At 39.0% G+C, this 27,589-nt stretch overlaps 1 protein-coding gene across 1 annotated transcript; it reads left to right on the top strand.

The window, feature by feature from the left end:
* Positions 1–1,489: 1,489 nt before the first annotated feature.
* LOC142107719 (uncharacterized) lies at positions 1,490–27,074 on the top strand. The gene is made up of 7 exons (XM_075191308.1): positions 1,490–1,589; positions 4,698–4,925; positions 5,287–5,620; positions 16,767–16,909; positions 18,947–19,174; positions 23,608–23,941; positions 26,568–27,074. The coding sequence occupies exons 1-7, from the start codon at positions 1,541–1,543 to the stop codon at positions 26,713–26,715; spliced, it is 1,464 nt and encodes a 487-aa protein (XP_075047409.1). The 5' UTR covers positions 1,490–1,540; the 3' UTR covers positions 26,716–27,074.
* The last annotated feature ends 515 nt before the right edge of the window (positions 27,075–27,589 follow it).

Raw genomic sequence — 27,589 nt, 5'->3', positions numbered from 1 at the left:
TAAATACTGCTATATTTTGACATAAATAACTATGTGTTGCAATTACAATTAATGTGTATTAATTAGAAATATGTGTGTTCGTGTGAATGTGTATAAAAGTGTAAAAACTGTTATTGTCACCTGTTGCGTCTGGATACGCCCTTCCACACCGTAGCGTGCTCTACGCATATTTTCAGACAAAGTCAACCAAGTTTGCTCGATATTAATTGAAATTACTTTATCCAATTTGCTGACTTCGACAGCTCCACCCTTTGATAGTGTAATAAACTCACAAAATCACAGTTTCAAGTTCAGGATTGTACAATAATTCTTCACAGACCATGATCTCAGTATCCCTTACCACCATTTCAGTCTCGATTTCACTAGGCTGCTTTCCACATTTCCACACAGTAGGAACACATCTGACACACAAGCCAATTACTAGGATGACACTAAGTATAAGGAGAAAGAGCTTACCTACATTAGCAACCATTTCCTGTACCCACTCCCCTAGATCAGAGAAACATTTTTCAGGGTTCAACCATGAGAACCAACCTGTCACCTTTTCCCCGACCTCATACAACGAAGAATTATGGTTCCTTTGAAATTACCATTTAAGTTGCAGAATTTCATCCATCTTCCGGTCTATAACTTCCTTGGGGTCATCTGTATTATTGGTGATGTACGTGCAATATTTGACACCAAACTGGGTGGCCAACATCACACAATATCCACCAGTAATAGAGGTGAGATAATTCAAACATAAGCTATTTAATGTATCAAACAAACAAAATAAGTTAATTTGAGTGAATAGTCTAAAGAAAGTATTAGGCTCAAATTAATTCCCCAAATGAAATGACATTTTGGTGATGCACGGTGTATCTCCAGAAGTTTATGCATTATATTTTAGATGTGTTAAATGTTTTAAGTTTGGTGCACAAGATAGAAAGCTTCATTGTTGAATTAATATGGTCTTAGGCATGTTATGTATAATATGGAACATGTGAAACATCTATTTCTAAGTGTCTGCTTTATAAGCAAAGGTATCAAGGTGTGGAAACATTTAAATACGATCTGATGTCAGAGTGTTTGAAATGAAGAGAGCAAAGGGCTGATGTCAGTGAAATGCCATGGAGGGTGAGGTGGGCATGCATGGAGGTCTGCATGTTATGTGCACCCAGTGCAGAGAGAGATTCAGGTGGTGGTAGATACTGCAACAGTTTAAGGAAGGTAGGCAGCTGTATTTGCAAAATAGACCTTATTAATTAATTTAAAAAATGCTGAAAAGGTGGACTATTCATTCAACTGTTTTATACTGTTATTACTGCAAATATTATTTTTATTTTATATATGAAAACTGAGCATATCTGTACAATTGGAAACAATGTAACTGTGCACACACACATATATTCTGGTGTGTCAGAAATCATATATCACTACTAATATTACAGTGCAGCCTTGTAAGTATATGTGTGTAACACCCTCAATGAAGGGAGGACTTGAAGCAGCATATAAATAGAGAAGAGTTTGTACTGCTCTTTAATCAGACTAAAGAGTCACCATGCTGCATATCCTCGCTCTATTCCTGCTGTGTGCAGGAGCCACTGCAGGTAACATCTCACTCTATTTATATAGTAACTAAATCCTCTATGTAGTGTATGGGGAGAATTATTGTATATATTATAAGATGTGCATTAAGTATAACTCTAGATAGAATATATAGATTACATGCTTTGTACTGCCTGGTTTCACAACACAATTTGTACAATTCAATTTACCAGTTACTTCTGCTACTATTTGTGACTACATGCAATTTTACTCACTGCAGTTACACGGGGGTCATGACCATTGAAAGGTGGCACACCCATTTTCTATAAAAAATAATTTTCTTAGCTGTAATATATGTACTTACATTAGAGCTACTTTACTAATTAGTTATAACCCAAATATACTGTACCATTGATCTTAATAAACACCACATATTTCCTATATTAAATGTGCAGTTTAATACATTTATATTAATGGAGCAAATATAGAGGATATATTATAGATGTGAAGGCAATAAACTTGCATTAAATGTGGCATCATGACTATGTTCTGGTTCCATTTCTGTCCATGGGAGTCTACGTTACACCTACACTACATTCTGTGCATAGCAAACTGAAATAAACGAGAAACATATCTCCAATGCAGCAAATTATAAACACTGTTATCCCTATTAAACTTCCACCTTATGTAAACTTTATTTGACTTTTAAGATTGAGGAGATCCTTATAGCTGTTAAAAGTAGGTTTGCATTTCCAGACTGGATACTGGGACTGCTAACACCACTACTAGGAGGGTAAGCAGTCCTTAATATTTTATAATTTTTTTATTTTAACTTGTAAAAACAACAGTGCAAGCAAACTGACAATAAAACCAAAGAAAAAAACATGTTTTTAAAGAATCATTGACAGGAAACTCAAATATATAAAAACAATATATTTGACTCAGATATAATAAGTGTAGGTAAAAGTGAACACAAATAAGGGGTTGGAAGAGGGAGGAATAATTGGGAAGAAGGGCAGGAGATTATTTCTAATTAAGCAGGATGTCGTTAAAGTTGACTTTCTTTCTATAACAATGTGAGCCATACCTGCCTGACAACATGACATCTGTCATGGATATAGTATGTTATCTTCTCCAAAGCCATAACACGCCAAATACAGATTTTAAGTTACAGGAGCAGAGGCGGTCAGGCTTGTGCAACAGCAAAAAAATCAATGAAGAAATGAAACTAAATTGCAACATCCCCTTTTTGTTCATTTTTACTTAAAATATAGCAAACATAGGCAAGTTCTTGCCATACTGTTTGTTTATTGACTTTCTGCTCATGCAATTACAGTCTCTAATTATTCTGGTGTGTCAGAAATCATTTATCGCTACTAGTATTACAGTGCAGCCTTGTAATTATATATGTGTAACACCCTCAATGAAGGGAGGAGTTGAAGCAGCATATAAATAGAGAAGAGTTTGTACTGCTCTTTAATCAGACTAAAGAGTCACCATGCTGGATATCCTGGCTCTATTCCTGCTGTGTGCAGGAGCGGCTGCAGGGAACATCTCCCTCTATTTATATAGTAACTAAATCCTCTATGTAGTGTATGCTAATAATTATTGTATATATAATATGATTTGCATTAAGGATAACTCTAGATAGAATATATAAGTTACATACTTTGTCCTACCAGGTTTGACAATCATCAACAAATGTATTGACAACTAGTAAAGAAGTAAAAATATAATACATATATAAAATAGCGTTTTTCTTTAACAGAGTGTTCTAAAACATTCCGAGTGTGCTGCAGATTTCAGTCCCTCCCATATGACCTTTGCTGCAAATACCAGTGACCTTACAGCGTGTTTTATAGCAGACTATTTCCTCTACACAGTATTACTACATAGATTTGCGGCAAAAAAAAATGCTCTCACATAAAATTTGTCAGTAAAAATGACAGTTGTCAGTAAGTTTTTATAAAAGTGCCACTTACCACATTTGTGACAGGTTACAGCACTTTTGGTGAATGAGACGCTGGATTATTTCAAAGAAAAATATATTTCTGCTTAAGCAATTAACCTTTCATTAAAGTTATTTGCAGAATAATAGGTAATACATATCTGTTGTAGTAAATATGAGAGTGAACTGTAATGTGGCTTTTGACATATACACCTATAATACATTCCACGTGTGCTGCAGTTTTCAATCCCTCCACTGTGACATTTAATGCCAATTATTTCCTGGGGCATGAGGTACAAATGACAGACAGTTTGCATAATAGAGTTCAATTGTTATTAAATTATAATAGGGCAACACATTTGCACAATTAAATTTTACCAGTTACTTCTGCTTGGAAACATTTTCAGTGGCGCACGCAGGGGGGGGGTTTCTGGGTCTCCAGAAACCCCCCCCCCCGCTAAAAAGTGCCCTACATGTTGGCACTGTAGTATAGAGCAGCCGCGGCGCTGTCTAAGAAGCGTCTGCGGCGGTGCTGTATTGTATACAGCACCACCGCGGACGCTTCTTTGACAGCGCCGCGGCTGCTGTATACTACAGTGCAGCCGAAACGGCGCTGCCGCGCATGCGCGGCAGGCCTCTAGAATTATTTTTTTTACGGGGGCGGAGGAAACCATTGAAAGGTGACACCCATATTTTTTTTTTTAAAAAAAATAAAATTCTTAGTAATAATTAGTAATATATGTACTTACAATAGAGCTACTTTACTCATTAGTTATGATCCAAATATACTGAACCATTGACCTTAATGAACATCACATATTTCTTATTTTACATGTGCAGTTTAATGCATTTATATTAATGGAATATAGAGGTTATATATTATAAAATTGAAGGTAATAAACATGCATTAAATGTGGCATCAGTGAAAAATGATAGAAATAAAAAGAAAAAAAACCACTAAACTCTAATGTCATAAAATGACATTAAATATATACATGATAATGAGGTCTAGTTCTAACCATAATCATCCCAAAGCAACTTTGATTACAGCATTTATAAAATATCATGAAAAGTGGAATAATTAATATCAGCCATGCATTAGATAATCTTGTAATAGATAATCAATAGATAATGTGCTATATATATATGATTTTCCTGCAAAGTACCTTTTAGGTATTCTATAACTTTGACTGGCTCACCTTCCACTTTTTCTGCATCTCAGGTCTTCAATGTACAGTGATTCCTGGGAATCTGAAGCAGGTGGATGCTGGTGCTGGAAAAGTGTATGGTGTGAATGATAATGACAACATTTACCACTGGGAGAATAATGAGTGGAAGCACTTGCCCGGAAAGCTCAGCCATGTGACGGTCGGCCCAGCCGGTGTTTGGGGCGTCAACAGTGGGAACAGCATTTATAAGTGGCAAAATAACAATTGGTTCAATGTGTCAGGTAAGAACACCAGAATTACACATCTCTGACTATTGATCACACAAGAGAGATGAAACATACAAGAGTTGAAATTAGGTTGTGAAAAAGTCAGGCTTGCTGACATAAAACTGGACTTGATTTGTTTTCTGCTAGATTTAACAAAATGTTTAAATACCTGCAAATTAAAAAAGAAAACTAATGTTTATTCTGGCATGAAGTCTTTTATATTGTTATTTGTAATGTATCAAGATGATGCAGTTCAATATATGATACAAATCATTATAAACACTGCATAGGACATTGCAATAAAAATGGCAAGATACAGTAGTGACCTTAGATTCCTGTGCCCATGTTACATTAAACCATTTCCCTTTTTCCACAGGTCTTCTGAAACAGGTGGATGCTGGAGGTAACAAGATCGTGTCTGGTGTGAATGGAGAGGATTCTATTTATTGCCTGAACAAGCAGCAAACACTTTCCGAGTCTTCAGATCTAATATATACCAACATCGAAGGGAGTCTGAAATATTACAGCTGTGGGCCCTTTGGCTGTTGGGGAGTGAACAGCGCCAATAATATATATTACCGCTTTGGTGTGACCTCCACAGCCTGCCAAGGAAGTCGATGGCAGCAGATAGAGGGCAGTCTGGTGATGGTGGAAGTTGGCGCAGATGGTTCAGTGTATGGTGTGAATTCCGCAGGCGATGTTTACGAAAGGTAAAGCACTGGGGTGACTGTGTTGACGCAACTGATATTATTTAACTATAATACATTTTATTTAGACTTTATAGTGATACAGATGAAGCAGATTTTTTTTCCAATATATGGTGTGACACAGTGCATGACTGGCGCGTCAACACTGGCCTTATGTCTGTACTCTGTATATAGACCTATATCTTTTCTAAAGCACATAAATATACATAATAAAACAGACATACCAGGCGGCAGAATATCAATGCTGTTAAACTGCATAGTGTTAATGTCCTTCTTCTCATGCAACCAACCTCCTTCGAGTGTTCATATTTATATTACTGCAGTATATTATAAAATAACCAGGCGGACACCAGATTAAATTTGGCAAAAGATCAGTGTATACATCACACCCCTTCCTGACTCGACAATGCCGTGCCTACACAAAGCAGGTCAAGGGGTCCTCCTCACCAAAGGACCAAGAGTCATGTTGCTTCAAAAGGGGCAGTGGCCCGTGGCCAATTATCGGTAGCATCATATGCTTACTAGTAGCTGACTGTAATGTACCTACTGTGCTCCTCTGTAAAGAAGATGTTAGTGACAACATTAAAGTACACACATGACCATAGCAGGAAGGAAGGGACGTATTTGGTACAGGAAAACAAAAGATTGTGCATACTCGGGGGCAATAATATATAGGGAATAATAATCATCTAATGCATGTCCACCCACGTTCAAATTAGTATTAGACTGATACCGCTGGATGCACTTCTCTTTGATTATGAGGTCACAGTACTTACAAATAACAATATTCTTCAGACAATAGCCCCTCACACTGTCTCCGAGCTCCGATATTAGCAGGTCTTATCATTTACCCCTGAATTGAGTAAAGTTTTAGGTTGAACTGAATGTGCTAACATATTCTTCTTCATCTCCACAATATCAGTATGATCACACGAACCAATCTCCATCACCTGATCACTGTTGCAAAAATAAGAATAAGAAACAGAAAAACTGTTGCTCCATGACGAGAGAGTATACCTTGCGGAATCCTTGGCTCAGATGTTATTGACTGCAATTTTAAGTTTCGTGGAACAGATTGACGAGTGATTAGGTTGTAGTTTCAGTCTCAGCCTTGTATTGAATTTTCTTCAGATTGTTGACTTTTCTGCAGTGGGTGGAATGGATCCAAGTAACTCTTTATGCCACATTCAAAGATATGGTGCTGGTCCTCAAAACTTGGTACAGGCTTTCCCATCTCTCTGTTAAACAACCTGGGCATAAGAAATTGTGGATCATAGCCTATACCCCAGATTCAACATCATGACAGTTCGGGTCTGGCATAGCAGGAGAAAGTATTTTGAGGTTATTTTGTTGCTGACTGTAACAGTTATGTAACATGTGCAACAATGCAGTAATGTAGGTAATAAAATATGGTGTACTTGCCTTACTCTAGATCAGCGCTGGCCGGCCGCTGGTTCAGAGTGTAACAAACCCCCTGGTGTTCACCAAGAACCGCTGCAAGGAGGGATGGGCTTCGCTGCGGAGGATCGCAGGTCACGGTCCACTGGTCTGCCTCTAGAGGTAAGGATGTGAGGTAGCTCACGATCACACTGAAACCGGAAGATAATATGAACCCCTCCGTAGCCATGATAGCCGGATCAGAATATTGGAATGCAGAGCGAGACATAGTCAGGAATAGCCGAGATCTGGTACACTGGAGCAGAGATATAACGTGGCCAGCAAGCCTGTGTCTGGTACACTGGAGCAGAGATATAACGTGGACAGCAAGCCTGAGTCTGGGACACTGGAGCAGAGATATAACGTGGTCAGCAAGCCTGGGTCTGGGACACAGGAGCAGAGATATAACGTGGTCAGCAAGCCTGGGTCTGGGACACTGGAGCAGAGATATAACGTGGTCAGCAAGCCTGGGTCTGGGACACTGGAGCAGAGATATAACATGGTCAGCAAGCCTGGGTCTGGTACACTGGAGCAGAGATATAACGTGGTCAGCAAGCCTGGGTCTGGTACACTGGAGCGGAGATATAACGTGGTCAGCAAGCATGGGTCTGGTACACTGGAAAGGAAATATAACGTGGTCAGCAAGCATGGGTCTGGTACACTGGAACGAAGATATAATGTGGTCAGCAAGCCTGGGTCTGGTACACTGGAGCAGAGATTCTGGGAAGTCAGCAAGCAGGTCTGGTACACTGGAATCACACAGAACTCCAAGTCAGGAACAGGGAGAAGTTGCTCTGACGCAGGCTTTTAGCAGTTGCAGCTTTTGAATTCCCCGCCCTGCAGGTCATGTGACAGCGCTGCCGAGACCTGGAAGAGGAGAGGATTGCGGCGCTGGAACGGGGACAGGTGAGTTCGTAACACTGTCTCAATTGTTTGCTGATATAAGATATTGCACTGTCACTTCATTGTTGCATTTTAAATCATCTACCATCAAGTGAGGTTGTCTGCCAAAAGAATTTCAAAAGGTGACAGTTTAAGAGGTAGTCTGGGAGTGGTTCTGATGCTGTGGAGAACTAGTAACAATGTATCCGGCCATGCCAATCCAATTTCACCCTCTACTTTTCTTTCCCATTGGCTTCTGGCCTATAGGGAGTGTGTAATTTACTATCAATACGCATGAGCTTGCGCATAAGCTGAAAGACATCCCCAGTAAAATGTGTACCCCAATCCCTATCACTGATTTTTTTGGAGGATACAAAACCTGCAAATTCCTGATTTGATTTTCTTATCAGTGAAAACAGCAGTATTAAAAGCAGCTGGATAAACCTCTACCCAGAAAACATCGATAAATGCTAATATATTCTTGAGATTCCTGCAGGGTGGTAATTGAATTAAATTTATTTGTATGACCTGGAAGGGTCCATCTCTAGGAGGAATGTGGGATGGCTCTGTTGGTATTGCACTTCCCATATTCATTCTTAGACAAGTAAGAGAAGACATTGCTCTCTTACTAGCGTGTGAAGAGAAGCCTTGTGCACAGCAATATGCTTTCTACCAATTTGCACGTTCCCTCTTTACCCAGGCAGACAATGTGCTGCCTCTGCTACGCTTGCAAGATATGCCTTGGGAGTTGCTGGCCTACATTGTCCATTTTTCCAGAGTCTGTAGGACTCTTGACCACATCCCTTCGACTTGCAGACAGCCTTCTCCTGTAGGGGACACAAATCCTGCAGTTATATTAATTTCTGTACATCAAGAGCTTCAAAGTTATTAATTTGGTTACATTTGTATTTGTGTGAGCCTGCTGCTCTCTCTTAGCAGCCTCATCTGTTCTATCATTACTAAGTGGTATGTGTGTGGTTTAGACTTGATAACAGCTATTAGGAAGTTGTATTGCTATCTGAAGTCCTTTTATATCTTGTGAGAGCGTTACTGGTGTGCGCACTCCCTTCCGCTGTCATAAAATTCCCAAGATGCCAGAGGGCCCCAAAGTCATGTCTAGAGCCATTGTGTATATATAAACTAATTTACCCTCTACCAACTCGCATGCCCTTCTCAATGCCACTAGTTCAGCTGCTTGGGATGAGTAAAGAGCTAAGAGGTTCAGCTTCATTATCTACAACAGCATAACAAGTACACAATTCTCCTGTGTCATCTGTCTATAACAACTCTCATCTGTATAAAGCGTAAGATCTACATTTTCTAAATGGGTGTTATGTATGTCAGGTCTTGCGATAAAGGTCTGATTCAAATATTCCATACAATTATATGTATTTCTTTACCTGGCAAATTTACCTTCAGCTAGAGTCTCCTCTCCTTCCACCCTTTGTGCATCTCGAGGCACATATGGTAGGTATGTAGCTGAATTTAGCGTATGACACCTTTTAATTCTTATGTTTGCAGTGCCATTAATGCTAACTACCATTTTGTAAATCTTGCTGAGGAGACATGCCTAGTTTGGGCAGAATTTAGGATGGCAGATACCGCATGTGGCGTATAGACAGTTCAATCATGTCCCAGTACTACGCCCTCACTCTTACTTACCAGGAGAGCAGTTGCTGCTACACTTCTTAAACATGTAGAAAAAGATCTTGCCACAGTGTCCAATTGTGCACTATAGTATACTACCAGTCTGCTAGCATCACCATGTTTTTGTGTCAAGACTCCTGCAGCAAAACCAGCAGCTTCAGTACAGTATAACTCCAAAGGTTTTACATAATCAGGTATTCCCAAGGCAGGTGCTTAGTCAGCCTCTCTTTAAGGTTGAAGAATGCTTGCTCTGACTCCTCCTGTATGTGAGACAAGCTCAGGTTTAAAGGATGAGACTAACTCTTGCAATGATAAATCCAATATAGAAAAATTTGGTATCCAGGATCTGCAGAACCCACACAACCCTAAGAAAGTACAAATCTGTTGCTGGCATTGTGGCAGTGTCATGTCTTGTATAGCCTTAATCCTGTCTGTTGTCAAATGTCTTAGCCCCTGGGTGGGACAGTGCCACAAATATTTGACCTTTGTCTAGCATGGCTGTAATTTATCCTTTGCAACCTTGTGTCCAGTTTGTGAGAGATGAAGCAACAAGTGTTTAGTATCAGACTCTGATGACAAAAACAAATCAGAACAAAGCAATAAATCATCTATGTACTGAATTAGAACTCACCCATTACTTGGTTGAAAAGATTGCAAACAGTCATGCAAGGCTTGTGAAAATATACTGGAGCTGTCTATGAACCCTTGAGAAAATTTGGTCCATGTATATTGCATGCCTTTATAGGAGAAAGCAAAGAGGTACTGACAGTCAGGATGGAGAGGGACAGAGAAGACAGCAGAGCAAAGATCAATTACTGTGAAATGACTTGCAGAAGCAGGGATTTGTATGAGGATGGCAGCTGAATTAGGCACTACGGGGAATTGGCTCTCAACTACTTTAGTAATCTCATTAAATCTTGTGCTAATCTGTAGCCCCTTCCCTCATTCTTTTTAACTGGAAAAATGGGACTGTTAGCTATGCTTGATGTGCGAATTAAAATTCCTTGTTGAGGCAGCATTTCAATCACAGGAAAAACCCCTAATTCCACTTCTGGTTTTAAAGGGTACTGTGGTATTTTTGGAGCTGGCCTGCTACTTTTTAAATGCACCATTACTGGAGCTACATTAGCCATCAATCCAGTGTCCTGTCCATCTTTAGTCCATAAGGAACCCAGTATCTGTGACAACATCTCTTCTACCTGTGATGGATTTGTCTCTATAACAGGAGTGCAACATTAGCCTTTTTGGGGTGTCCAATATATCCTTTATCTGCTGTGCATGCTTTCATGGAATATCTAAAAACACCCCATCAGAAGTACAGTATATTACCATTTTACATAATAAATCTCGGCCAAGTAAGTTAGTAGGGACTGCTGCAGCTAGAAGAAAAAAATGTTTAGTATATAATGGCCCAATAGTAACTTCTGCTGATGTAGTCAAAAGATAATGATGCACTTCTCCTGCTACTCCCTCAGTTAATACAGATCTGACCGCCCCTGTGTCTACAAGAAAAGTTTGATTTGTACCAGATATAGTCATTTTTACTTCTGGTTCTTTGTTCTGATTAGTTAATTTTAATCATCTGTAGATTATAGGTATTGCCCAAATTTCAGAGATTAGCCTGCATACTCAAGACATTTACTGCCATTGAGTGAGTACATCCCTGATGTTTCTTGCTCTAACCTATAATCCCTCCGTTGCCAATTACATTGTCTTCTGCCATTCAAATGAGATTTGAAGGGCTTCTTTCTGCACTGTTTAGCAAGATGCCTTTCTCCTCCACAGCTGTAACATTTCTTTCCTTACAACTGTGTTTGCTGTGATGAATGCTACTCCTGAAACCCTAGCATACTTGCTGCCACTAATTTATCGCTCTGCATTTCTTTCTGGAAATATTTTTATCATGACTAACTGTCATGAGTTTCGTCGGTGCTCGTTCTGCAGCGGCTCATTGCTTTAGTCTGGCGCGTCAGTTCCCATTCTCAGTCCCAACTGTCAGCAGAGCAATGGCCGGGACGCTTCTATAATCAGCACAACATCTCGGCAACTGACAGCCGGACGCATGCTCATTCTGGGAGCATTAATTATTAAGCCTCCTGAGGAGGTAATTAGGTATATTGGAGCACTGGCCCCTCATTGGTCAGTGTGTGTATATAAAGCAGGGAGGACTTAGACACCCTGCCGGTTATAGCGTGGATTCTTTCTGTAGCTGACCTGCTTTGTTGCTGTGTGGAGATTCTGCAGTACCTTGATTGACTCTGTTGTGAGCCTCAGCTTGTTCTGGACCCTGCTTGTATTCTGATTACTATAACGCAATGCAATTGAATTTGAAAGTCCACAATCTGAGAAATTAAAAGACAGAATTTGGCGTACTGGTCACCCAACCTGCAGTCAGTTGTCAGCACTAGTAACATGCTGAAAATGGTTAGGCATTGCAATAAGTTACAAAAAGTCTCCAAAAAAAAAAGCATTTTGGTGCAAGAATATACTACAACGAAGGCTTCAGAAGGTTTCTTGGGGAAAAGTGGAGTAGTCAAAATTGTGCAAGATGGCATTGTCCTTGGAGCCAAAGCCATTTGTTGAAAAGGACATGCCTTAAGGTTAACAAACTAAGCACTCTAGAGACAGGCATTGCTCCTTTTGTGGCTTAAGTGCTTGATTTGTTTGGGCCCCCACAAAAGCCAACATTTTGGTTGTTCAACTGGATATTAGATAGGCATGTTGACAAATAAATCATGGGCATTTGGATAGCAGTGGTCATCTTCCTCAATGGTAACCAATCTTCACCCTCATCATCCTCATTGAAGATGTCTACATCAATTACATTTTCTTTGCATTTAGAAAATACACCAAGTAGGTACCAGTTAGGCAGCATGTGTGACAGCAGCGAACACATTGGAGAGGGGACAGCAGTGGCAGTATCAGAGCTCATTAGACAGACAGCATCTGCATCAGTAGACATCATTTAACAGATGAGACAATAAAGTCACAATGTTAAATGGTGCAAGATGGCATTGTACTTTGGGGCCACCGACCCAGGTGTGAAACATACATGGGTTCGACAGCTACAGGATTGACATAATTTAATTGGTGGGCAGCAGAATAGACAGGGTTTTAAAGTCGACAATATAATGACATCCACAGTATTAGGACAACAATTGACATGTAGTATTATCAGTAACTCTAATCCTGTCAGTATCCCTATCCCTGTCCTTAATCATATCCCTAGCCCTATCCCTAACCCTATAATAATTTTATCAACATTTGAATTGTCTACCTATAATGTCCACCATGTGAATTGGAGACCTAATAATACTGTTGCCATCTGAATTGTCGACTGTTACACAAGCTGATAGACCAAGGCTAAAATGTTAAATGGTGCATGATGGAATTGTCCTTTTTGCCCACCCACCCGTCCATATGTTTAAAAGGACATGCACACAGTTTAACAAACCAAACCCTTCAGTGATGGGGCTGCTACTTTTGTGGCTGAAGTGCTTGATTTGTTTGGGTTCCCACAAAAGAGATCATCTTGGTTTTTGGTAGATGAACTGCACAGAATAGATAGCACTTTAATTTGTTTACAAATGGTCATTTGGTTAACAGTGGACATCTTCCGCTGTTGATAAATAAGTCCTCATCCTCATCACTGATGTCATGATCCTCATCACACAATACTAATTCATCCTCACTGGAATCTACACATTCTGTTGGTAAAGGGCGGCAAGAATGGTATTCTTCTTACAATTTGTAGTTTATTTTGATGAACACCAGTTTTTCTACATTTCTGGGAAGTAGTCTCCGACGGTCACTCACAATGTTCCCGACTGAACTAAAAACTCTTTACGAGTACACACTGGAGGGTGGGCAGCTTAAGTACAAAATAATAATCCTTTTTCCACTCCCAGAATTCAAAGGGACTGTTCTGACATGCTAAGTTCTACTTTATCATTAAAGTAATCCTCCACCATTCTAGACAAGGTGTATCCAATTGAGACACACTAGATGTGTCCATAGTACATTTGGGCAATTCTTTTAAGCCTGACCAGATGTCATAAACTATCACATTGGTGTGCTGGTGTGGTGTTGATCCATAATTAGTGTGACTATCAGAAAAGGGAAGTTTTTTTTTCTAGCAGTGGCATTTGGAGGAGAAGGTAAAGCAGGGAATGTGTAACGTGTGTCTTGAGCTGATGGCTTGCTCACAAGGAGCTGTTTACATCTGTGAAGATTTGTGTCATTCTGAAAGAAAGACATGACCTATTACTTAAACCTAGGATCAAGCATGAATGCAGCATCTTGAAATTGGAGCACTACATTTTGGCAAACTCTTGGGTCCTGGCAAAGTGAATAACGAACTTGATCCACGAGGCCAACATACTTTGCCAAATCGCTAACTTTCATCTCCTCATTCAGCTTCTCCAACTGCTTTTTCAGTAGATTGATTAGGGGAATGACTTGACTCAGGATGGCAGTGTCTGAGCTCACTTCATTTATTTCAATTTCAAAGGGTCTTAGTAGCTTGCATAATACAGTAAGGATTCTCCAATGTTCTGGAGTAAGATAACATGTACCCTTTCTCCCTATCTCATGGTTTGCTGTGTAGGTATTGATGGCTTGTTCCTGTTCCTGTAGTCAATGAAGCATATAAAGTGTGGAATTCCCAATTGTTGCTACCTCTTGCTTGTGTTGGTGGCATGGCAGATGACAATTTTTCTGCAGCCGCTGCAATGTTGTAAATGAAGTCGCGGAATGTCTAAAATTAAATTTTATGGGCTTTGAGCAACATCTACTACATCACCACGTTTAGTGTGTGGGCAAAGTATGGTACTTTTGGAAACTCACAAGGTCGTAATGTACACACAATGTTGGCTCCGTTATCTGCAATGAGGAATCCTGAGGAGATTCTTAGCTGGGTGAGCCATTTTGCTACACATTCATGAGTTTTTCAAAAAGATTGACACCAGTATGTTTCTTTGTGAAACCAGCGATACATAGAGTAGCTCGTCTGTGAATGACTTAAGATTGAGTGCGAAGTCTACTATGCAGGAAGGATGAGGAAGATAATGGTGGCGCTGCTGCTGATGGTGATACACCTACCCAGTGGGAATCCAAGTTAATATAGCCTTTATTTTGACCAGGACCGCTTGTCCACATATCCGTAGTTAAGTGGGACTGAATTACTTTTTGCTTAACCTCACAGAACAGCTGAGGAATTGATGTTCTGGACAAATGAAATAGAGATGGAATTTTATAGCATACACCCATGACCTCAACTAACCATCTAAAATCTGGTGCATTGTTGGTGGAAATTGGGCGCACATCCATTGCTAACATAGCTGTCATGGCTTTAGTGATCTGCTGTGCAACAGGATGCTGACTGTCCTACTTGTTTCCTCTTGCAAATGCTTCCTTCACAGACAATTGTGAAGCAATTCCCTATAGATTTCTCCTCTTCAGCAAGAGCAGCTGTTGCATGCAAGGATGTTTCTTGGGAATCATGTATTGCATTAGGGGAGTTATTTGGAATTTCATAATTTATAGCGGAACTAGTATATACTAATAATGAGGAGGAGGATGATGAAGTTGTTGACATGGTGAGGATTGCAAGTGTCTATCCATTCGACTGGTAGCTGATGCTGGACTACTTACTACTATACACAATTTGCCACCATTGGAAACATGACTTGAATGAACTTGCTGCAAATTACTTTTTTTGTCTTAAGCCCTTGGATGATAATTTCACTTATCCTGGCCATCTGCTGGTGGTAACACTGGTGGCTGCCTTACTTCAACACAACCATCATCATCCTCCTTATTATCTCATCCATATAGACCACATTCATTTTCAGATCCACAATTATCCCCCTTATCCTCTTGCACATTTACAACTTCCATAGTAACCACCTCAATTTCTATGGGTAAATCATCAACACTAATACTAATACTACCCATCCTCACATATCCAATTGGTTGAGGACTTTCGTAGGAGGCTGTTCTATTATTACAGTGTCTAAATCTGAAACCTCAGACTTACATTTAGCATTCATGGATACACTCCTTAGACTCTCCTCAGGATTGTGTGAGTGCCCAAGTTGTTCTTCAAACTGTGTTATCTTCAGGCACTGATTTGGCTGTTTTGGAGATGTCAGTAACAGATATACACTCTGAGTGACAAGGTGATGAAGTTGTGAAAGATGCACAACCACGTTGGGGACTCTGTTTTGGAATGGCCATTCTAGTATGTATAGAACGAAATGTGTTCCTACCTTCTTTGACGCGTCTTCCACCCTTTGAAGAAAAAACGAATTCCGTAGGTATGCAAGTCCTAGAGAAGTGTGGCGTCTGCTCACGAGCCCCCAGCTGATTCGTCCGTGGTATCGTATGAAATAAAGATTTTCCAATGTGATCGCTGTGGTTCCAAAGCACAAGAGTTTTATTTGCAAAATATATTACAGGGCAAAGTATCGCATGCATACGCTTGTTCGGTCAGCACCAACAACAAGCTTCAATGAGAAGGCTTAGGTTTCTAAAGCCAGAGATGAACAATTTATACACTGTACAGTCATAAAAAGCAGTGACATCACAAAAATGCACAATTACAGTATTAAGGACAATATTCGTAGGTCGATGCATCGTGACCTCACAAGAACTCAACGCCCCATTGGCTGATTCCTCTTGTCATTGTTCCTTGAGTTAGGGGTCATCTGATTACCACTTTCGTCCAATTACACCACTAAAGCACAAAAAATGCAACCTATTAAATTATGAATTTATTCAGTGATGACACTGGTTGCCACCATTGGAAACAGGACTTGAATGAACTTGCTGCAAATGAAAGTGGTAATCAGATGACCCCTACCTCAAGGAACAATGACAAGAGGAATCAGCCAATGGGGCGTTGAGTTCTTGTGAGTTAAATATCAGCTGAACCCATGTAGTAATGGCAGTGGTATTTAGCAAATTGGTAGATTGCATTCTCTTGACCATTGGTCAAGCCCATAAAATGGCTGCCTCCACGTGTGTGTGTGTGTGTGTGTGTGTGTGTGTGTGTGTAGGTGACAAATGATCATCAATCTGCTTTCATCTAACTAGGTACAATAACTATCATATTATTATAAACGGCATGTCAATATTCTATACTTAATCATCATACTTAATCAGCCAGTTCTCTCTATTCCAGGGACGGTATCTCTGCTAAGAACCCTATCGGAACATATTGGATTGACCTGGTTATTGGTTTCAGTGCCAGACATGTAACCTATGATGCTGGAGAGCTGTGGCTTCTCACACTGAAAGGAGACATCTATAGATGTGAAACAAATGGTAAAGTTAACCTAACCCATTGATAAGACAGGATGAGTATGAAACAATAGTCTCAAAATAAAAGCTATAAAAGGAATTCACAATGTTGTTTATACAAAAACGTGCAAAATCGCGTATATTCTTTATGTGTCAAAAGAAAATATCTATTGGTCTATGAGGTTTCTTTTCATATATATATATATATATATATATATATATATATATATATATATATATATATATACTTATCTCACAGTGCTCTCCTCTCTATCTTTGATTAATTTTCTTTTTTAATGGCCATATACATTAGTAGCATATAATCTTAAACATATTTAATATGTTTAAAAAGGTAAACCTTTAAGCACAGGGTCTGTATGAATTGATTGTCATATTGGATTTATCCATCAATGGTTTGTGCAATAAGAGCAAAACATTAATGCAATTAATGTATCTCTGATAATAATTGTCCAATTTGGTGGTGTCACAGGCACTAGGAGGTTTACACAGAATTCACCAGGTGTAGCTACACTTACCAGAGGTGCGGACCTCTGGGTAGTGTGGTGAATCAGTGGAACCATACAATAGAATAGAGGAAAGGAATGTCAATAGTATAAATGCTGAGTCTTGGCACTGAGGAACTGTGATGGTACAGCAGATTAGTAAGCAGGATACAATGAGGAAAGAGTCCAAGTGCCTTAGCACGCAGGTAGCATATAGCAGGCCAGTACTTGATAACTGGATAACGTTAGGCAAAGACCAATCAACAATGCAGTAGAAGAGTCAGCGACTTGCAGCTATAATACAGAGGCACTTGTAGACTTTAGTCCAGCTCATAGGTACCATACTGAGTAGTAGCTATATCACAAGGAGACATGAGTGGTCTACAGCTGGTAGGTTTCACCACAGATGTGTAGGGAAGGCTTGTCCAGCGCAGGTATGCAACGGAACAGCGTGAGTGGTCCGCAGTTGGCAGTTTACATCACTAATGAAAAGAGAAGACTTGTCCAGGTGCAGGCATATAACGGGGTAGCATGAGTGGTCTGCGATTGGCCAGTTTTACCACTGATGTGTAGAGAAGCCTTGTCCTAGTGCAGACATGTAACCAGATAACGTGAGTGGTCTGCAATTGGCAAGTTGTACCACTGATGTGAAGAGAGGACTTGTCCAGGTACAGGCATGTAACGGAATAATGTGAGTGGTCTGCAATTGGCAAGTTTTACCACTAATGTATAGAGGAGATTTGTCCAGTTGCAGGCATGTAACGGAGTAGCGTGAGTGGTCTGCGATTGGCAAGTTTTACCACTAATGTGTAGAGAAGCCTTGTCCTAGCGCAGGCGTGTAACCGGATAACGTGAGTGGTCTGCAATTGGCAAGTTGTACCACTGATGTGAAGAGAGGACTTGTCCAGGTACAGGCATGTAACGGAGTAACGCGAGTAGTCTGTAGCGGGTAAGCTCTACTACTAATAGTTTTCTTAATTGTTTCAATATTGTTTACAGCAATACTTGAAATATCACCATTATGTTTCGACAATGTTTGGAAAGGCTATATAATTCAACTTTTCTCAGGATATTGCGCATATGCTCCAAAAAAATGGATATTAGTCCGCCTTACGTACTGTAGTCCACATTTGCATTCTATTAAGCCGATGACAAATGTGGTCTGCCAATTAACAAGAAATATATTTATGCTTATGCAGTTAACCTTTCATTAAAGTAATTTGAAAAATAATAGGTAATACATATCTGTTGCAGTAAATATAAGAGTGATTTTACTATAGTTACTATCAGTTGTTATGAGCGTTTTGTCGCTATCTTATAATGATTGTCGAATCTCGATTTGTGTTTCCAACGCACAAATATTTATTCTCAAATATAAATGGATATTAAGCACGCGTGTAGTCCGCCCTACGTATTGTAGTCCACATTTGCATTCTACTAAGTAGATGACAAATGTGGTCTGCCAATTAACATAAAATATATATATTTCCCTGCAGAGTACATTTACATATTATATTTTACTTTGACTTGTTCACATTCCACTTTTCCTGCTTTTCAGATAACCAATGTACAGTGATGCCTGGGAATCTGAAGCAGGTGGATGCTGGTGCCGGGGAGGTGTATGGTGTAAATGATGGTGAAAGCATTTACCACTGGGTGATTAATGAGTGGAGGCTGATACCAGGAAAGCTCATCCACGTGACGGTCGGCCCAGCCGGTGTTTGGGGGGTCAACAGTGGGAACAACATCTATAAATGGCAAGATAACAATTGGGTGCTTGTGTCAGGTAAGAACACCAGAACTATTTAAAGAAATATGTCCTGTGGGTCTCTAATATGTGTCACCTTAATGTATAATAATAATACATATCAATGAACAATAGTCATTTGACATTTTTACAAATAATATTAATATATATTTCTGACAACAGAATGTGCTGATTTATAGTCTAAAGACAGTCCACTTACTTTTTATTTGCTGTGTGGGACCATTTGAACTGCTTCCACCCTTCTACTGTCGGTGTGACGCCAACCTAGTCCAGGGTGGGACCTATTTGGTAGAGATGTGCTCTGACCCTTGTGTTTCGGTTTCAAACCAGTGTCTGTTCTAACTCGACTTCATGGTCCGGCTTTGCTACCAGTTTTGTTGAACAAATGTGAAAGTTTTTGATTTTGGGAAAAGGATTTAATTGCAAATTGTGAAAAATAGGTAAAAATAATGTCATTTTGAGCTGTTTTTGCTCCTATATTACTATTTACAGCATTCAAATTTATTTCCAGTCTTTTTTCTAATGATCCCTTCACAACGGTCCCAATTTTCACCAATTTTGGTCAAAGTCTGCAGCGATCTGGCTGACTAAAATTAGAGACAGAGCAGTGGAACAAATATATCAAACAAATACATGGCAATTTAATAAAAGATACAAGCCTTAGACTAGGGGACACAATAGATGATCTAGCATCCTTGCAAAAAAGCACTTTAGAGATCATAAGTACCTTCATTAATTGTCCACGGTGTGATTCAGGAAAGAAGGAACATGCATTATGTCTTTTAGAAATCAACTATGCAAAAATTAACAGTGGCATGACTAGAGATTTAGAGGAGTAGGTATTTACCCAATTGTAAAGTGCAATGTAATTTTATGGCACTATATAAATAAAGATGATGATCAATGAAGGTGGAGAGCCTTCATAAAAACATAGGCATACAATAAATTTGTAATGTAACAGAGCATCCATCATAGACCTATATGCTACAGAAACAGTCAGAGTTCATTGGATGGGCAGTGGTAGAATTAATGCAGTTAGTCATTGATAAAACCAAATAGACAAAGGTGGCCTGCACCTTCATCTGTTTATTTACTATGCACTTATTGTTGGACAGAGCATTCATATTGATCCAAAAGCAGAGCTTACAGACACCTGGTTCTACTATAAGTGTTTTTTATGAAACGAGGAAGGTACGAGTATGGTAGATCCGATTGAATAGTAGTAGTATGTGCCATAATGCTGCCCTTGTGAATCAAACAAGGGGACTCATCACTCATATATATTTGCAAGTATGTAAATGTCATGTATAAAATGTCATGTATATCAGTATGAAATATATAATATATATATATATATCTTATTTCTGTAATGTCTGAGGTGCAGAATATTAACAATATATGGATTAATACATAAAGTTACAATACATGTGATAATACATAGATCCAGTAATAAGAACAGAAAATAAGTGTGTGTGTGTGTGTGTGTGTGTGTGTATATATATGTGTGTGTATATAGATAAAGATATAGATATATATATATATATATTTATCTCTTAAGTAAAGCATGATAGATTGAAGTCTTGTGTTATATATAGACTTAATATTATCATTATCGTGTTACCTATAAAAGTTTAATCTACCTTTAATTGTAAATTACTATAAATTATTATTACTTTGTTACTGTAACACCATTTTTAATATGAATAATTTTTCTATATAAAGTATATACATTAAAAATATATTGGCTTCTATAATCAAGATATTTACTTTAATGTCACAAAAGGAAAAAAATCAATATAAAGTGAGTAAAGATGTAAAAAAGGTATTCCCGGCCAGCCTGATGTAGAGTTAATATGTGAAAAAAATGTGAGGCACATGTTTGAATTGTTCTTAGGCAGCATTAGTGTTCCGGTTGCCTGAGACTCCAGAGACTGAGAGCCACAGGGATACCTGTCTGACCACAGTATGACTGATCTTATGACCTCCTCTGAAGTGCTGATTTCAGATGGTGCTAATCTGTAAGGCTGGATACACACTACAGAATGTTTCTCCCTAGGGATCTATGGACCATGCTGGTTGTGAGTGCAGACACACTGCAGAATTGGAACGTGATCGTTCCATCGTTGAGTGGCATTTTTAGTCTGGTTTAAAAATGAAATCAAACAATACGATGTGCTTTGGAGCAATAATCGTTCTTCGTTGGAGTATACACACTAATGCGATGTCGGGTCAAAGGGTCGTTTATCGTTTGATTGGCCTGATAATTGGCTGAAAACCCTGTAGTGTGTTCCCAATCTAACTGTAACTTGTACACTTGTGGGGCTTGAGTCATTAAGGAGAGCAAAGCATAGAAATTAGTACCTTTGCACCTTTTCCCCCTCCAATGCAACCATGTTGCATTGGAGGGGGAGGTATATTTAAAATGTGGGGACAGAATTACATTTGGGGTAGGGCATGTCCTAGATCAACTTCTACTTTCAGCGTAAAAATAAAACTATCAAGTATTTCTGTGTTAGCTGAAAAGTCAGCCAGTATGTAACTTATGTGCAAAATATTAAACTATTTTGCACCCCTTGCATTGTAACATGGTTTGTCCCGGAGAATATTTACTTTTTTTTTGCCTTACTTTCCTTAATGACTCAGGCCCGTGGTGTTCAAACCTTTTGTCTAAGATCGGGTGTAGATGTCCATGTATGCTCTTTTTTGGCAATAGGATGTCACCTGGTACTCTGTACAAGAGGCCGGCTGCTTGAAGCCTGAAGTGCAATGTGCCCCCGGTGCTGCCCTAGCCGGGGGGCATGAAAATTGTGACTGGAACGCCTGTGCACAGAGTGCGGTACTTGGCACTACAATAAATGGTATCCCAAGGCGCAGGAATAAGCGGAACAACGAAATGACTAGTATGAGGGATGAGTTCAAGGTAATGTGGATTGCACGTATACCTAATTTTGAGCGAGGAGTAGCAAAACCATGCAATAAGCCAGATGCATGGATAGCACAATAAATGTGTTTTAATGATAATAGGCTAATTCACTATAGATGACTTAAAGCAAAAAATACAGATCTGCACAAATGTGGAATAGAGTGACTCCTAGTACATTACACACGTAGTACATAAATAGTAAACCATGGGATAAATCAAGTACAACATGCAGGATCCACACAATACTGGTAATTAATTTGTGGTAATAACTATAATAATAAATGGTCCATAGTATTGCACAGTCAGTACTGGGTTCAGCAAAAAATGTCCAATGCTCTGGTAACTTAGATTTTGATCCTTCAGAGTGTGTTAGAGATAGTCTACAAGGTTAATTTCTTGTTAACGTTCAATCTATGTTAAATTACAACATTTTAATCGTGTGTAAAATGTAATAGTTGTGTGTAGTAGTGCCTTCACTCACCCTGTGTTTTTTCGTTGTCTCACTTGGCATTTTCTTTATTTCTTCTCCCCCGTGGTGGTAGTGGGAATAAATGAAAGTCCATGCAAGGATAATTTTCCAGCCGAAAGGCTGGGCCCTATATAGTACTTATGTATTTATTTATTGACACTAAAACTTCGCACATGGCACTTTTTCACGTTTTACATTTGTTATGTTGTGCCCTCAATGTTTTTGTGGGCTTTCGGTTTAGACCCATATGGGTGACACTATCCCCAAGTTCGGAGACTTCCTCCTTCTGGGGAAAATGAAGCACCATTTCCCCTAGGGAAAGCTTTGTCCTACCTAGGAGAGAAGGAGGCCTGAAACCCTTGCCTCCTAATGGGCCTTTTTGCTCCAGAGGTCGGGAATGTCAAGGGGCCCTCCCTAGCTTTGGCAAATGGAGGTCTGAAGACCGTTTTTCCTTCTCTGGGGTCTTTTGGCACCTGGGAGATGGGAAGGGAAAGTGCTCTTTCACTTTCAGGAACGGTCCAATGTCCCAAGCCCCCAGCAAAGTCACAGGCTGCTGTGGGTGATTTGTAGTCAACCTGTTTTCAGTTGGATGCCCAAGAGTCAGTATGCCACTGTTCGGGGACCCCAAGTATCAATGTGAAAATTGTTTGTTCCCAATAAAAAGTATTGCACGTGTAACAGTCTATCAAAATTAGAAATTGTAGTGACCCACTTAGAGCCTGCCTGTAGATTGTACATCTCTGACTTTTGATTACACAGGAGAGATGATGCTTTACATACAGTAGTTGAAATGAGATCATGAAAGCAGAGTTGGCTAATATAAAGCTAAACATGATTTGCTATCTGATAGAAGGAATGAGATTTTAAAATATCTGCATATGAAAAAAAATAAAAATCATATTTATTATGGCATATAGTCTTTTATATTGTGCTTTGTAATGTATCAACATGATACAGTTCAATACATGATACAAATCATTATAACACTACATAAAGATTATGTAGTGACCTTAGATTCCTGTGTCCATGTTACATTTAACCACGTCCCTTTTGCCACAGGTAGTCTGAAACAGGTCGATGCTGGAGGTAACAAGCTCCTTTCTGGTGCAAATGGAGAGGATTTAATTTACTGCCTGAACAAGGACCAAACACGTTCCAAGGCTGTTGAACTAAACTACATTCGCATAGAAGGGAGTCTGAAATATTACAGCTGTGGTCCCTTTGGCTGTTGGGGAGTGAACAAAGACAACAAAATATATTACCGTTATGATGTGACCTCCACAGCCTGCCAGGGAAGTCGATGGCAGCAGATACCGGGCAGTCTGGTGATGGTGGAAACTGGCGCAGATGGTTCAGTGTTTGGTGTGAATTCTGAGGGCAGTGTGTACAAAAGGTAAATCACTGGGGTTAACTATAATAAATGTTATTAAGGTTTTCATTGATACAGATGAAGCATTGAAGCATCTTTGTTTCCAATAGATGATGTGACACAGTGCATGACTGGCGCAGCTTCAACACTGGCCTTATTCCTGTACTCTGTATATAGACTTCAGTCTTAATCTAAAGCACTTATACATAATAAAACAAACTTACCAGGTAGTAGAAGAGCAATACTGTAAATATAAATATAATTTTTAAACAATAATACAAATAAACAAGTGGAAAACCAATATAATCCAATTAGCGGCAGTAAAGAAAAACTTGGGTTACCACTAACCTCAATGTAACTATATAAATTGTTTCAACATGGAACAGTGTACACTAGTAAGTTATAGCACTTATATATATGTCTAGTGCTCATAGGGGGGTATTTAATTGTTTGTTTTAACGCGCTAAAACAAAAACAAAACGAGCGCTCTAAAAAAACTTCATATTATACGGTAATTTTGCGCGCGTAAACAGTTCATACGGTACTTACTCGCTGCCAGCGGGCTGAATTTCAGCTCGCTGCTCAGGGAGCTGCGAGATGAAATTTAGCGAGTAATTACCGTATTAACGGTAATATTTTTAGAGCGCTCGGTTTTTTTGGGTTTAGCGCGTTAAAACAAACAATTGAATACCCCCCTGAGAGCGTTATTAGGATCACTATATTACTATACTAGCCACTCTGTATGGATTTATTGAGATAGGAACTCTGTTATTTAGAGGTTCCTCTACTGTGCTCCGTACATCTGATCTCTATATATATGAGCTGGTGGGGATTTTTTAATTTTTCTTATATGAATGATATATGAGGCAGTCTTATTCTGTTATTGACAAGTCTGTATATGTTATATGTTTGAAGTAATGTGTTTTGTATATTAACCTTTAATTTAGTGCTTTAAAATATGTTCCTTTCATTTATTAGAAATGCACCTTTGTTTATATGGCCTTTGAGCCAAAATCATTGCAACATTATTAAACATGAAGGGAATATGCTGTGTGGAAATGGCCACAAGTTTTACATGTGTCAAAATAAAGTTACGCTTATAAATTGTTCATGGACACACATAATAAATACATTCAAATAAGTGTAACACAATTGAAAATTGGGTGTACATCTTATGATAATATAAGAAGGGGCTATTAGTCATGCCAGTGCTCAAGACCAGGTGAACTTGTTGGGTGCGTGCTATTTATCCCAACAAAATACTATCATCACCGATTAATTTTTTCTTATCAAAGAAACATTACATCCATAGACATATCATCTTTCATCCAGACACAAGCACCAGCACTGGGTGGTTTGATAAGAAAAAGCAAGATGAGACGCTAGCTGTATCAGCCATCAAGCCGTGATCACTTTATGAGCAAGACTGCGTTTGTCAATGCACAAATGGTCTAACAGGCCATCTGTTTACCAAATACATTGATAATTCTTGTATAACATAGGATGACAGGGTGAGCAGCTAGCCGTGTCAGACATGGAACCATTTGTTAACTTGATGTACAAAAATTGTGTGGGGTATCATACATGTTTGAGGAATACTGGTCCATATTAATTTGATCTAATATTAATGTTCAATGTTCAATGGCCATATTATGTATCCCCACCATATCAGTCATTCAAATCCACCCAAAATCTATCATCGGGGCAATGTTTGAGAAGGGGAAAACATGTATTGATATAAAATAAAGAAAAAATGTGTGAGCATCAATTGATATTTCACTGGGAGTATTATAATCATGTAAAGTGTACCCATCACCTACAGTAAATAAAACCAGCGATGCCCTCCCTACAGGAAAAAAAAGACATTCGCTAAAGCTGGGTACACACTGCACTGTTTTCAACCAATAATCGGCTGAAACAGCCGTCATACGACCGCTTGTTCAAAAGTTGGGCCAGTGTGTGTAGTGACACGATGGTCGAAAGTCTGCCCAAATGGACGATTGTCGCCTCATTTGGTTGGTCGTACCGTTTAATATTTTCGTTCCAATCTCGTTTCCGCTGTGTAGTGTGTATAAACTTCCGACCGATCCACAACAATGAGTATGAAATTACAGTCATTGCTGACAACAACATGGCTGTAAAAAGTTGCTAAAGGGACGTCCGCTCTTCCCTTTATCGTTCTAAACAAGGCTAGTGTGTATGCAGTCCATGGACCGAGCGATCGGACCATCAATTGCATGTAAAATCGCTCGGCATAAAAAGTTGGTCGAAATTTCTGTAGCGTGTGCCCAGCTTAAGAAACACTTACAACAGGCCAATCCACTCTCTAGGCTCTAGTGACACCATTGAGGCACAAAAAAAATGCCACCTAATAATTTATGAATTTACTCACTGGTTCCTTCTGAATACCAGTTCAGCCCATGTAGTGGATGATCTCAATGATAGCAGCGGTATTTAGTAAATTGGTAGATTGCATTCTCACGACTATTGATCCAGCCCATGTGTGTGTAGGTGATAGGTGACCTTCATTCTGTTTTCATCTAACTAGGTACAATAACTATCTTATTATTATTATTATTATTATTATTATTATTATTTTAATCAGCATGTCAATATTCTATACTCAATCAGCCTGTTCTCTCTATCCCAGGGACGGTATCTGTGCTAATAACCCTATCGGAACCTCATGGACTCAACTGAATACAGGTTTCACTGCCAGCCATGTATCCTATGATGCTGGAGAGCTGTGGCTTCTCACACAGAGAGGAGACATCTATAAATGTGAAGTAAATGTTTAAGTCGTCGTAACCCGTTGATAAGACAGGATGAATATGAAAGAATAGGCTCAAACTAAAAGCTATAAAAGGAATTCACAATGAAATAACATGTTTGCAACAATTGTTCAGACAAAACTGTGCAAAATCACATATTTTGTCTTTATGTGCCAAGAGAAATGATCTATTGGTCTCTGTGGTTTCTTTTCTTATATTAACATTTATTCCACAATGCTCTCTTACTCTAACATAGATTAATTCTCCTCTTTATGCACATAAACATTAGTAGCATATAATGTGCAACATATTTAGATACGTTTTCTAGACTTGTTTGTATAATGCGTTCATTGGTCAAAATAATAAAGGTACTTTTTTGCTGTTTATATGACTTATTAAAACATTTCATTACTTTACATTATAAAAGAGCATCTAGATTTTTTTTCTTACGTGGTTTTCTACTTTTAAACTGATCCTACTGCTCCCCTCCTGTACCTGTAAGAGTTCTTATTATGGTTAATATGTTACGTATGGCTGGACAGGGCTGGTACAGTGTGTTTTGCACATGCTGGTATAAAAGTTTAGGCACATGACTGGTAAATTACCATTAGTAAAATATACATAAATATATGGCACATACAATGTGTAAGGTTACATAGTCGGTAGGTCATGCAGGGGACAGAGATATAATAAACAATGTGCGTTATGTGGTTATCACTGGTATAACATGGTGATCATTTTATGAAGTCTCATCTGCTACTGCCCATAGACCCCCATCCTATGTGTTTTTAAAAGTCAAGTTTGTTTAAAAAAGTAAACCCTTTTGCACAGAGTGAGATTGTTAGCCCAGAAATTGAAACTAATACAGAAAAAGAAAATCGAAGTGCAGACTGTCAACTGT

The sequence above is a fragment of the Mixophyes fleayi genome, chromosome 11 (genome assembly GCF_038048845.1).
Source record: "Mixophyes fleayi isolate aMixFle1 chromosome 11, aMixFle1.hap1, whole genome shotgun sequence".
NCBI lineage: Eukaryota > Metazoa > Chordata > Amphibia > Anura > Limnodynastidae > Mixophyes > Mixophyes fleayi.
The sequence above is the reverse complement of the archived record's forward strand: the minus strand, read 5'-3'. Positions and strand labels throughout refer to the sequence as shown.

Coding starts and splice junctions, on each gene's coding strand:
- LOC142107719 (XM_075191308.1), top strand. CDS start 1,541: ATGCTGCATATCCTCGCTCTATTCCTGCTGTGTGCAGGAGCCACTGCA. Junction 5,621..16,766: donor GCAGGCGATGTTTACGAAAG/GTAAAGCACTGG, acceptor TCTCTATTCCAG/GGACGGTATCTCTGCTAAGA. Junction 23,942..26,567: donor GAGGGCAGTGTGTACAAAAG/GTAAATCACTGG, acceptor TCTCTATCCCAG/GGACGGTATCTGTGCTAATA.